The 13,211-nt window shown below is 51.4% G+C and overlaps 1 protein-coding gene across 1 annotated transcript; it reads right to left on the reverse strand.

The window, feature by feature from the left end:
• Positions 1 to 7,223: 7,223 nt before the first annotated feature.
• DRD1 (dopamine receptor D1) lies at positions 7,224 to 10,352 on the reverse strand. Its single transcript, XM_039876351.1, has one exon. It carries the CDS (start codon positions 10,182 to 10,184, stop codon positions 8,847 to 8,849), a length of 1,338 nt encoding a protein of 445 aa, XP_039732285.1. The 5' UTR covers positions 10,185 to 10,352; the 3' UTR covers positions 7,224 to 8,846.
• Between the last annotated feature and the right edge of the window lie 2,859 nt (positions 10,353 to 13,211).

Consider the following 13,211-nt stretch of genomic DNA (forward strand, 5'->3'; position numbering starts at 1 on the left):
GCACATGACTCGCCGCTCTCGTCTCGCTCAGGTGCCAGAATCTCAGGCTCCACACTCGAATTTCTTCGTCTTCCTAGAATAAGAGCCACGATGAGGACGCCTCCTCCCTTTCAATCCCACCCTTCCATCCTCACGCTTCGAATCCGCCCCCCGAAGCCTCCATCTCTATCCTCTGGGAATATCTAAACGAGCCTGCGGGAGCATGAAACATAAAGATACCGCGCATGCAGGTGATATCGACGGCAACGACGAGCATCATAGAATTCGAAAGCCTCCCTAAGAACAAACGCTGGGGCGTTTCTCGGTCCCCGAGATATCCGAAGCGGTTTGCACCGCGGTGTAGACTGCCTTTTCGAGGGGGCGCGTGCACAGGTGGGTGACGACCTCGGCCTCGCTCGAGGGTAAGGCTCACAGAGGGAAGAGACAGCGTCCTCTCCCGAAACTTGGAGAAAATTCTCGCTGTAGCTCGTTCAGGGCCAAGGGATGTCAGAGGTGCCTCGGGCTCTGAGCTTTCACCAAGGCGCCCCGCAAATATCTGAGACGGGACGGGGGGAAACGCCTTGGTTCCAAAGCATGTTTAAGGAACCGCAAAACTGAAACGATGAATAATTTCAGAACAACATTGAAAATCCTTATTTCCGTGGCAATAAAATTATATTTACGAGGGATGGGAGGGCATTTTAATATGTTCGCTGTGATGGCCCTGGGACCCCACAGGTAGGCCAGTGAAGGACTTAAAACAGTCCTGGGCCCAGCAAAGAGATGCTTCTTGTCCCTCCGGGGGACTTCAGATGGGCTCTCACTAATGACCCCCAACCTGGGGTCCCCGAGGACCCCACTTTGAATGTTTTTCACCATTTCCCTCAAACAGAACAGACAAAATGCTTTAACCCATCTCAAGGCCACACAGCCTATTGTTTACTAAATGAGATGCATTTGACCAACATAATTATTCCAAACAGTGGAAACTCAGTAAAAAAGACCTTCTGGGTGAGGAAATGCAGGCCCCTGGGCAGTGGAGGAGGGTCCTGTCTTGGGGGAAAGGGCTTTGGAGCAGGCTGCCAGGAGTTCCCACGGCGCCCCTCTGAGCTCCTGCAGGCCAGTCCTGCCCTGGCCCAGACCAGGCGCTGCTGTCCAGCCCGCGACTTTACACCTGGGCACCTGAGCACGTAAGGTGTCCACTTACTGCTCATTCTTTCAAGGATGAGCCCAAGCCCCACCCCCCGCCCCACTCCCAGAACCACAGCTAAGGCTCTATTTGCCTACCGCCCAGTTCAGCAAGCTTCCTTAACAACTGTCATGTTACCTATGCAACATACATGAACACGAGCCACCTGTCAAAAGCAAGGATCACATAGAATCGAAAGTGAAACCCGCCCGCTCGGCAGAGACATCGCTATTCTCAGGGAGGTGGGCATCTTCCCACATCTTTGTCTAAGTCCTTACATAAAAATATATACACTTCTTAACACTATTTCAAATGAAAGGGGTCGTATCGTCCATACTGTTTTGTCACTTGCCTGTGCACCTCATCGAAGTCCTTCCGTAACAGTGCGAATGGATCCACCTCTTTTTAACTCACAGGTACTGTGGACACCTCCCCTCCCATCTTATTCATCCCCTGCTGCTGGACCCCTGGGCTGTCTCCAGAGGGCTTTTACAAGCAAGGTGGCACCCTCTGAGCACGCAGGTGACGGTGGATGGAAGCCAGAGTCCCAGAAGTGGAACCAATAGGTTGAATTCTGTGCACGGTTGGAAGTTTGGTTGTTACTAGCAAATTCCTCTCCCAATTAGCCATATCGAATTACGGTCCTGGAGCCCGGAGCGCTCTGTTTCCTGTCCCCCACCTTGGGGTTCTGCCGCTCTCCTTGACAGAGCCCTACCAGCGTGTATGCATGCCAAATCACACGGTCCCACGAGCAAGCAAATAAGCTTTCATTGCAATACGGGTGTGATGGATGCTTTCTAAAAACGACATCAAAATCGGCGTCTGCCTTGAAAGCATCATGACCCGCCTTTTTAAACACAATGTCCATGTACTGCCCCTGGTCCCCTCTCAAAGTGGATGCTCTCTAATCCTCCCTCTTAACAGACAGGAACAGCGACCCAACCATAAGGCTGGAGAAAACTCACATCTGTTTCGGCAGGATTAGCGAGGCGCTGCCGCACGCCCCCGCACCCCACTCCTGTTTAACGCTGCCCACCCCCCATTAACAGCAAGCAGTAATGTGGGTTAAAGCAGCATCGGACCTTATCCTAATTACAATCAACATGTTTATAATGCTAAATACATCTGACCTAAAAACTCAGTCTCGAAGCAGCATGCATGTGGCTAGATAATCTCAGAACACACTGGTGACATTTGGTTGACACTGCTTCTCTCCCCCGTGTGAGAGGGTTGATGGCTCGTTATCCAGGCACGTTGATTTGATATGAGAGCCTGAGTTTGCCATTTCTGTCCTGTTTCAATTGTTTCCCTGCAAACGCATCGGTGATGAAGAAACCTAAGCGAGCAGAGAAAATAGGCTCTTATAACAGGGCCGACCCCGCAGTGAAAATTAAGGTATGTAAGCAAGCAGCTACCTGAACCTTTCATAAAGTTATCAATTCACCCGTTCATTTAAAAACTGTATTAACCTGGGCACCTCCTGTGTGCCAGGCTGTGCCGTGCATGTTGTGAAGGACACCCCTGAGAAACAGGTGATGTGGCCGCCACAGGTGGCTGCAGGTGGCCTCCAGCCTGAGGAAGGAAGAGCCAGTGAGGCTGACACCTGAGACGAGGCTCAAACAGATGGAGACGACAGGATGGAGGTGTCTCTATCGGAAGAGGAGCAAAGCGTCGCCTCAAATACTGCTGGGTATTTGAGACCTGCAGAGTCTCTTGGAGAGCAGCAAACAGGTGCCACGGCTGCAGGGAGGATGTCAGGGTGGGGGGGGGGCACCCAACGATTATCACCTTCCCCTAGGATTGGTTATCCAGAGGCTCTGAACAAGGTCTCTGCGGACAGCGGAGACCACCCCCATGCAATTAATTTGACAGCCTGCTGGACCTCATTGGGACCAAAACTTCTGGTGTGTTTGAATTCATCCCGACTCCAAGTCCTGTATCCAGGAAACGGATCCAGCGGCCACTCCCCTCCCTTAGGCTGGCAGGTGCTAGACTGCCTGCATCAGCCGTTCTCACTCCCTGTCTGTTTCTGCCAAACTCCTGTCCATCCCTCAAGCCCACCTACACACCTCCTCCCCCAACCAGTGCCCCCCACACTCTCAGTCCTCACTTCCTTCCCCTCACCCCTCCTCCCTCACCCCACCTCCCAACATGGAGTGCCAGGCAGGTGTAGGTAAATGTTTGCTGGATTAAACTAAGTGCCCCCCCGTCAAACTGATCCCTGAACGTGGAGCATTTCAACCCTTGAATAAGTCGTCTTCCCTTCCGTTATCTTTGAACCCCACAGGGTCGTGTTTTGGAACAATAAACGTCTTCCTGGCTTCCACCTTGGGCTCTATCCAAAGATCCGGATCCCCTGTCGTCACTGCTCAAAGATGACCCACTTCAGTCTCGCTGATGTTTGACCCTGGGTAGTGGACTGAAAATGCCGACAATGAAAAGCATGTTTAACCCAGCAGTATTTGAGGTGACGCGGAATCCCTCTTAGCACGTTACTCACTCTGCTAAGACTAGTTTCTGGTAAACAGAACAGGTTCATGACCAAAAGGGGAAGCTTTGATGGCAGACTCCGATTCAGACCCGCCCATGGGTTGCCAGCTGTGTGACCTTGGATGCATGATGTGCCCTCTCTGGACAGTCACAAGTTTGATCTGTGAAGTGGGCACGATGGCAATGGTGCCCATCTTGTCGGGCGGGCGTGACGGTGGGATGAGGTCATGAACGGGCAGTGCTCGGCACGGCGCCAGGGAGGCGGCTGCTGGGAGCTCTTCCCGTTCTGTGGAGGAAAACGTTTTTCTCTCCACGCATTCCATTTCTAAACATTCTTGGGCGGTGGTCTGTTTGCACGTACAGCTCCCCTTTAAGCTTTAACGTTGGAGTCAGGTTGGTATCTGATCCATTTCTACATCCAGCACATGGCCCGAATCATAGAACGTGCTCACAAGAGGTTACGGACTGCAAATGGCATCCATGACACAGATAAACGTGTGTGTGCGTGCACGCGCGTGCACAATGACCTCTGTACAACCGTGTCCCACCCCTGGGGACGGCGGCCCTTAGAGACCACGTGGAGAAGGTGCCCAGAGACGTCAGAGAGAGCCTGACAGACCCACACACATGCACCCACCACCCCAGCAATGAACTTCACTAACACCCCAGCTCCAGCATTCCCTCCGTGACTTGTCCATTCTTTCATTCGTCCAACGAAGGATGGATGAGTGACCCCTGGGAGCCTGGCCTTGGGCTGGATGTTTAGAGAGAAGGAAAAACCAAGACAGCTTTTCCTCTCCAAATGCTCGCAATCTGGAGAGAGAGATCTCGGGGCCTGACCGTGGAGTGGAGGGCCGGGCACGAACTTGATTTTCTTTTCCCTGAAAGTGACTGGGAGTCACTGAAGAGTGTTAAGCAAGTCATAACAGAGTCATATTTGCATTTTATAAATTGCCACAATGGATCTCATATCCGGTCTCACCAAGCCAAAATATACCTTTAAAATCCTCTTCCTAAGCCCCTTATCTTCAGAGAATGTGGCTTATCTAAGCTATTTATCATTTAGCTTTTAAATGAAATAAAAAAAAAAACCTCTGCCCTACAATCCAGTCCTCCTAAAACCCACTACCACCTGCCACTTTGCTGGCATTTCTGCTCATGGAGGCATGAGAGGTGTGCTCACTCCTGAGCACATAGCTCGGGCAAGGGCCTTCTCAATGGCTGAAACATTCACTGGTTTGGAGAGCTGGTACGGGATCTATTCTACGAGCACGAGAACAAATTTAACTGGTTTTATACATTTTCTCATAGTGATTAAGAAGCTAAACCCTTTTAAATCAGAGATTATTCTTGAGCCTCTAATACTATTTAAATTACAACTCTCAAATCTTGAATGATGTAACGGGCTCAAGACCAAATGCTGCTTTTTAAAAACTCTGTGCATCACATAGAAGTTCCTAATGTGACAGAAGGTGCCGTGACTAGACCGGCCCGGTGACAAAATCTTAGGGAGGTTCTCTGTGCTGTAACGCTCATCAGCCTCACCCTTCTATAGAAACAAGCAGGTTGGCATGCCGTGTTTCTATCCAGATCTCAGAGAAATCCACAGAGGTGCAGCCAACCCATACACCAACTGCTTCAATGTCATGATCACTGGGTCACCTCCCTCCAATGACCACAGCAACCAGCAGAGCCACAGGCCCTAGTTTTAACAGCCCAGAGCTATCAACTCATCATTCCTGAAACAGATTCCTCAAGGCGAGTATATTTCACAGACGAAAACCCTGTGAACAGGTTTAGTTTGTCAGCATCCAACGGTACATTAAGGCACTTGTCCTAACCACACAGGTATAAAAAGCCACTTGCTTCTGGAATACCGGAAACCACAGCCACAGAAAATGGTGTCCACGAGAACATCTGTGCTCAAACGCCATTTCCGTTTGCTTCAACCAAACGCGTGAGAAGTCAAACGCACAGCAGCTCATTACTAAGGCGGCAAACATTAAGTCATCAACCCCTTCAAAGCAGAGACCCTGCCAAGAGCCAGCAAACAGCTCAGTGCCTTTGCAGACATGAGCTTCACTGAAACCCTCACAAGAACCTGCATGTCTGTTTCCACTTCATGAATGGGCGGACATGCTCAGAGAGGTCCAGACATTGGCTGACTCTCACACAGCTTGCAAGTGGCAGCTGCCTGGTTAACTTATGTCTGTCTAAAACAAAGCCTGTGCTTTCTGTGCTCCAGGCCCCCACATGTGAACTGGCTCTTAGAGGGTACAGGAATTAAGCTGAAATGCTGCCGGTGCAGGCCTGGGGAACATCGAGACGAGAGTTAAAAACGAAATGAAAGTCACATTTGTCATTCTGCTTTTATGGTTGTAAATTAAACTCTCTGCAAGATTTCTTCGGTAAACTTCACATTTCCTAAGATGCCCTTTATCAGCTTAACACGCCTGGAACCCCAAGCACAGCCCTGTCCATATGGAACTTTATAATTATTTAATATAACTTCTAGATACATCACTTATTTTTCACTCTCTGCCAACAAAATAAATGGCGAAAGCTTCTGTGCCACGTGTCATTGGTTGCACAATGACAACTCTGAACATCGTAGCTGGCGTTGCTGGACTTCTAATTAAAGCACATTAAACCTCAGAGAATAAAGATATCCAGAAAGTTATAAAGCAGAAAGAAAGGGCATCGTGCTTTATGGGTGTTCATTCTTAACATGTTCATTATATGCCAAAGCCTGGGGATGGCAAATGTAGAGTTTAAAAAGACACCATCTGTTGTGTGATGTTCCAAATTATAAACCTAACCCTTAATTTCTATCTCATCTGCTATTCGGTCACTCTCCTTCTCCAGGATGAAAAAAAATAAACGGGAGTTAGCACACTCACTAAGCAGGTTTAGCAAGATCAATGAAGTTCCCTGTAAGATATTTTTATAAGCCCAGCATTACAACCTGTATATTTTCTCCAGAAACAAATTCCTATTTTATTTTACTGTTAAACACTACACACACAGTGGCTTCCATAAACCGAAAGTCCAAAATAACCCAAGAGCGAGCTACAGTCTTTTCTGTAGTTTTTACATTATTTAAAGTCCCTTGGCTCCTTGAATGAAAAAGCAGAGATTTTAGGAAACTTTCCAATCTGCGAAATGAAAAGTAGAGTAATTGCTCAAGTAAAGAAGGGTTTCTTTAAAGAAAAATGTCTTTAAGACAGAAGGAAAACAAGAGTAGATAGCCCAAATGAAAAATATTTCCTGTTTTAAATATTCAAAGGCAACATGTAACATACATAACAGGAAAAAGTTCCACTAAAAAGAAGAAAAGTAACATAGCCTTGAAAAGGTTTTCTTACTTGTAGGTCTGAAATATCTTAGTTTAAAAAAAACAAAAACAAAAACAAATGTAAGATGGCTCATTCAGGGTTGATTTGAGTTCACAAAATAATTTTATTATATATAAGAAAGCATACAGGCAATAAAATTAAGAAAGCATTCACAACGCATAAATAACAGAGCCCCGATGCCGGAGATGCTTTTCAGCAGATTTCTTCCTGGTCACCCACTTCATCTAAAAGTGAAGTAAATTGCTTATCCATCCACAAGAAAACTTTGTAAACGTTTCAAAGAAGTTCTCTTGAAATGCCCCACATGAATCAGTATTTCACAAGGGAGATTATAATATCTTTCTTACAGTCCAGGTGATGACATAGGGCATGAGTCTGAAGCACAGAGAAAGGGTTAGCATGTGTCAAAACAGATACTCATGGCTTTGGAGCGCTTAACACACCTTAAGAGAAGAGGTGTCCTGTTTTTTTTTCCCGACGGAAGTGTCTTTCTCAAGGAGGATAATGAGGCACTATTCATTACTTAGTATGCTATTAACATTTAGACTTTAAAAAAAAAAAAATCGATTCTAAGTTCAGATTAACGTACTGCAAAAGGAGCCTTGCCTTAGCTTGGTACCTGGCAAGATGTAGGCGCAGGATTTGACCTTTGCCCATGGGTGAGATGGCTGTGACATAAGAATTAAGGAAACTCGCTGTCTTCACATATCTGACCAGGACAGCCATCTGTTTGGTTCAGAAAAGCTATCTGACATGTGGAACGAGAAAAGACAGACAGGGCTGGTTATTTTACATAAATACAAAGTGGCATCTACTTTTTATGACCACTTAAGACCATACATTTCGAGTTGGAGTCTTCTTAAGCTGGCTTTTATTTAAGATATTTACAGAACTGCAAATCATTCTCCTTGGAAAGTGTTGGTTATTTAAAAACGGCTGAACTCAACAGTAGCTATGCTTTTTAAAGGTTTTCAAAATCATTTTAGAGGGGAAAAACATTCACGGCATTTGTCCATACTCACCTTGTCTTTATTTATGCCAATGAATTTTAAGGAATGATCACAACTCATTTCCTACCCATCTCTACTGTGTTTCTGGAATTTGCACAGGAGGATTCAGGATTTCAGAGTCTGTGTGTTTGTTTCATTGGCTTATAAAGTGCTAGTTACATGGACGAATATGTGATTGTAAAGTCTCAGTTAACTCATTAGCTTATCCTATTAAATATGATAAATATAGATTCATTATAATAAATTAAAAATATCCATATAATACAATAAATAAATAAAACTAATATCCACGAAGCAGCTCTCGATTCTGAAAAAAACAATCTTATTCGGACTGTAAGGCTCAATTACTTTTTAGAAATGATTTATGAAAGCATGCACCTACCTTTACAATCTGAAAATTTTGCTCTGGCCAGTGTTAGCACCTGTTTGTACACAGCAAACTCAACCCTTCTCATTTCCTTCCCAGAAAGGTTTACTTTTTAAGTGAAGCTGTTCATTGCTGATTCTTTGCCCTATTTTTTTTTTTTTTAAGTCCTAAGAATCGGTTTCTAAAAATCATTTTGGAGCCAAAGACATGTCCCCTTGTGAATGTTCGTTTCACGTGTGTGCCTCTGATTCACTATGAACAACACAGAAAACACACAGGGATGGATTTTAAAATATAGTTTTTTGTGTGTTGAGAAAAAGCAGCGAGGTGGTGGTGGGGGGGGCTCCCTCTGACACCCCCGAGTCTCACCACGCTTCGGTTTCTCAAGGGCAAGCCCCAGAGAGCTCTCCACCAGGTTTCGAGATGAACGTGGCTGGCAAGATTCATCTCAGAGTTCAGGTCGGGTGCTGTCCATTCTGTGTCATGGGCTGGATCTTTTCTAGAGAGACATCAGTGTCATAGTCCAAAATGACAGACAGGGCCGGGGACAGCTTCTCCAAGGGCTTGGCCCCTCCACCTGCCTCCTCCTCCTTCAGGTCCTCTGAGGGGCCCACGGCGTGTGGGATCAGGTACAGGTTGCAGTCCTTGGAGATGGACCCCCGTGGCTCGTGATGGCTGGAAAACACCACAGCCCCATTGTTATGGATGCTGACCGTCTCGATGGCGTTATTCGTCGTAGGGCAAAGTCTGTAGCATCCTAAGAGGGTTGAAAATGCCTTCCGAAAATCAGCATTAAAGGCGTAAATGATGGGGTTCAGGGAGGAATTAGCCCACCCAAACCACACGAACACATCGAAGGTGATGGCATCGATGCAGAAAGGCTTGGTCTCCCCAGCCCCACAGAAGGGGACCATGCAGTTCAAGATGAAGAAAGGGAGCCAGCAGCACACGAACACGCCCATGATCACGGACAGTGTCTTCAGAACCTTGGTCTCTCTTTTGAAGGACATCTTAAAGGAGCTTTCTGGTTGGGAGCACTCCACGGGCTTGCCGTTCCCTGTGGTGGTCTGGCAGCTCTTGGCGTGGACCGCTGCCCTCTCCAAGGCCGAGATGCGCCGAATCTGTTTCTGGGCGATCCTGTAGATCCTGGTGTAGGTCACAATCATGATGGCCACGGGGATGTAAAAGCTTATCAGGGAAGACGAGATGGCATAGGTCCTGCTCAGGCTGGAATCACAGTCGTCGGTGGGCTCACCCAGGGAGGTGGCATTCGTATCGGAGGGGCTTATGGGTTTCGCCTTGTGCCAGCTGAGCTGCACGGGGATGAATGAGATGAGCACAGACAAAGTCCATGCCACACCGATCAGAATGAAGGCTGCCTTGGGGGTCATCTTCCTCTCATACCGGAAGGGGCTGGAGATGGCCCAGTACCTGTCCACGCTGATCACACAGAGGTTGAGGATGGACGCGGTGGAGCACATGATGTCAAAGGCCACCCAGATGTTACAGAAGGACCCGAAGGGCCAGAAGCCAGCGATCTCGGCCACTGCTTTCCAGGGCATGACCAAGACAGCCACCAAGAGATCCGACACGGCCAAAGAGATGACGAAGAAGTTGGTCACCTTGGAACGCAGGTGTCGGAACCTGATGACGGCGGCGCAGACCAGCGTGTTCCCCAGGAGCGTGGACAGGATGAGCAGCGACAGGAAGCAGGCTGCGAGGATGCGGACGGAGAAGCTCCTTTCCACCACCAGCCCGGCCCTGCCCACGGTGGACGCGTTCAGAGTCTTCATCTTCCCTGGGGGGACAGCACATAGGGGGCTCTGGCACCCCTTGGGTTCCCAAGCAGGGACTGGGGGTCAGTCAGACGCGCAGCGGTCCTCACTCCCCAGGCAGCGCGTGGCGTGGCGCGTCCCCGCTCGCTCCGCCGGGGGCAGGACGTCACCAGCGCTCCAGCCTAGGGCTGCCGCGATGGCGCGCAGGAGCCTGCCCTCGGCATCCAAGTCCCTGCCCCCGGCATCCAAGTCGGCCGCTTGGACGGTCCCTCTTGCTTTCTACAACTGCCTGCTGTCTCCCTTGCTCCAGGTCGGTGTCGCTGTGACCGGCTGGCTGGCCCTTCGATTCCCCCATGGGAAGCACCGGCTCTTTAGCATATTCTAAGGTTATCAGTCCAGAGACTGGCGGCCTCTGCCGAGCTAGTCAGTCGTAGTCACATCTCAGGGCCGAGACGCCGCTGAAAATACATCCAAACCCCTGGCTCCCCAGCAGTTCCCCAAACGCCCTAAAAAGCAAAGAGAAAGCAGAGGTCGCCAAGACTTGAGCAGACTGCGCTTTTACTCCTGTCCAGCCCAATCCAATTCCGTTCGTCCGACCCGCCTACCTTGCCTCGGGGGTGTCTGTCTCAGAGCCCCTGGAGCTCCGGGAGGGAGCAGGCTCCGCGAGGCGCCGCAGCTCCGCAACGCCCGGGACGCGCGCTCGAGTCCCGCCCGGCGCGCGCACCCCGGGGTCGGCTCCCGAGGCTCAGAAGTCGCGGGGGCGGGTTTGGGAAAAGGATCCCGGGCCGGGACCCCCAGGGAGCCGGCGCGGCCCCACCGCCTCGAAGGGCTAGAGATGGCTGAAGACAGACGAGACCCAGGAGGAGGACCGCGGGTAGCTCAGCGCCTCCCTGGGGAGGGCCCCTCCAGAACTAGTCACTCGGGCGGCTTCCCTCCTCTACGTCCCTACTCCCGGAGCCGAGGGCCCGGCGCCCCCGGGGCGGCCCCTGGCCCGTCCCGGCAGCGCCCCGCGCCTTCTCGCAGAATCGCTCGCTGCCTCCCAGGCGCCCGCAAGAGCAGAGCTGGCAGCGGCGGGCGCACGGGCCGCCCGGGTCCCCGCGGGGCACAGCCCACCCCGCCCCCGCGTCCCCTCCCCTGCCCTGGGGGCGGGCTTCGCTTGACGAGCGGAGTTGCGGGCGACAGCCGCACGTGGTTCCTGTGGATGGTGCCGCGGCTGGAAGGGGCGGAGGACGACGCCCGGGGGAGCGCTCGCCCGCGCCGGGTGACCCCGGCGACCCCGGGGCCCCCAGACCCGCGGACAGCGCGCGACGGGGCTGCGAGACAAATCCCGACGCGGGAACCTCCAGGGAGTCCGAGTCGCGCGAAAGCGAAGCTCAGCCCGACATCTGGCGCCTCTTGCGGCGGCCCCCAAGCCCCTCCCCAAGACCAGCGCGAGCCGGGACCCTGCCCACTTCCCCACGCACACCTACCCCTGGACTAGCCCGCCCCCGTCCGACCTGCGCTGCCTCCCGATGCCCCCAATAGGGCGAGCGGTCCCCGCCGATGACCCTACTCACCGCGCGCGGGCCGGGCTCCGCTCCCGGGCGCCCCCAGGGCGCTGGCTGCGCGCTGCGCCCGGATCGCGGGCGCGTCCAGGGCTGCGGCCGACGCTGGGCTGCAGCCTGTGCCCCGCGCTCCGCGAGCGCCCCAGCCCCAGCGCCGCGCGCTCGGCGGGCCCGGGGCGCCCTCTGCCGGCGGCTGCGGCTTGGCGAGGCCCCCGCTTCTCCCTGGCGGGGACCGACCTCACCCCCGCCGGTGCCAGCATCCACGCGGGACCCGCGCAGGGGCCCGCTCTTCCCTGTCCATGACTCTCTTCCTTTGCTTGCCGGAGCCTCGGAAAGGGGACTCCTCCGCTTAAAATACTCTTAAAAACTGACGACGTTGAACAATTCTTTTTTGCTGGCACTGCATGCCTTGAGCCGATGTATTTTCCTGAGCGCTCACAGCGTTCCAAGAGCAGGGGCGACAGGGTAAGCGAGAGGCGTGCCTTACCCTCGAAGACCAGGGAGAACTGGCACTTGCTGGGCGGCCTCTGTGTCCCAGGCACACGCCTTATTTCGTTCGCCCCTTAAAACAACCCCTCGTCACAGGGCCTGCTCATCTCTGCTCGGCCCGAGTGGAAAATCAGGTTCAGAAAATCGCTCAGAATTACAGGGCTAAAGACGCTGCTGCCGGCTGCCAGACCCCTGACTGTGTGTCCTTTGCACTGACACGTGACTGCCTACCGGGAGCTCCAGGTCTAGTGCGAACGCTCACAACTAAATAATTACCCACAGGGCCGAAATAGAAGGAGGGAAGATTCAAGCTGGCCATCTGAGCAGGGACGTCTAACTAACTCCCCACTTATCCTGAAATGTTTCCACTGCCATCGCCTGGAAATTCACAGGGAGGGGACATTCGCATTAAGCCAGGGTGGCAGCAAAGGGTGGGGTCCTTTCCTCCAGGATAAAGGGCAGATGGAATCGGACTGGGCCAGGGAGGACAGTCCTGGGATTTCCCGTGTGGAAAGACACCTCCAAAGAGCAACTGCCAAGAGGAGGTGACAGAGGCGCGAGGCCAGGATGAGGCCAATTTGAGAGGTCAGATATCTGTCTAGGGAACTGTCCCCAGGACGTGAGTCCTCCCAGAGCCAATGACCCTGGCAGTGCCCAGAGCTCTTTAAACTAAAAGAAGGACCATGGTCACCACCACCACACCAGACCTCAGGGGGCTCTTCCAAGTAACGCCTACTGGCCTGGTCTCAGATGCTGTCGCGTTCAATACAACACTAGTTCGATAGCCAAAAAAATATTTGTTAACCAAAAGCTTGTTGGAAACAAACGACATGACATTCACAACGTACTTCTTCACATACTCGTTTCTCTCAAGCTCGGCTGCTATTCCGAAAGACTCTCTTCCTTTGCTTGAAAATAAAAAAAAAAAAAATTAAAAAAACCCTAAATTCTTTCCAAACTAACCCACACTGACCTGTGTCTTTTTCTCTCAACTCATTCGCCTGACAGGTGG

Source organism: Pteropus medius, unplaced genomic scaffold (assembly GCF_902729225.1).
Source record: "Pteropus medius unplaced genomic scaffold, Ma_sr-lr_union100, whole genome shotgun sequence".
Lineage (NCBI taxonomy): Eukaryota > Metazoa > Chordata > Mammalia > Chiroptera > Pteropodidae > Pteropus > Pteropus medius.

Coding starts and splice junctions, on each gene's coding strand:
- DRD1 (XM_039876351.1), bottom strand. CDS start 10,184: ATGAAGACTCTGAACGCGTCCACCGTGGGCAGGGCCGGGCTGGTGGTG.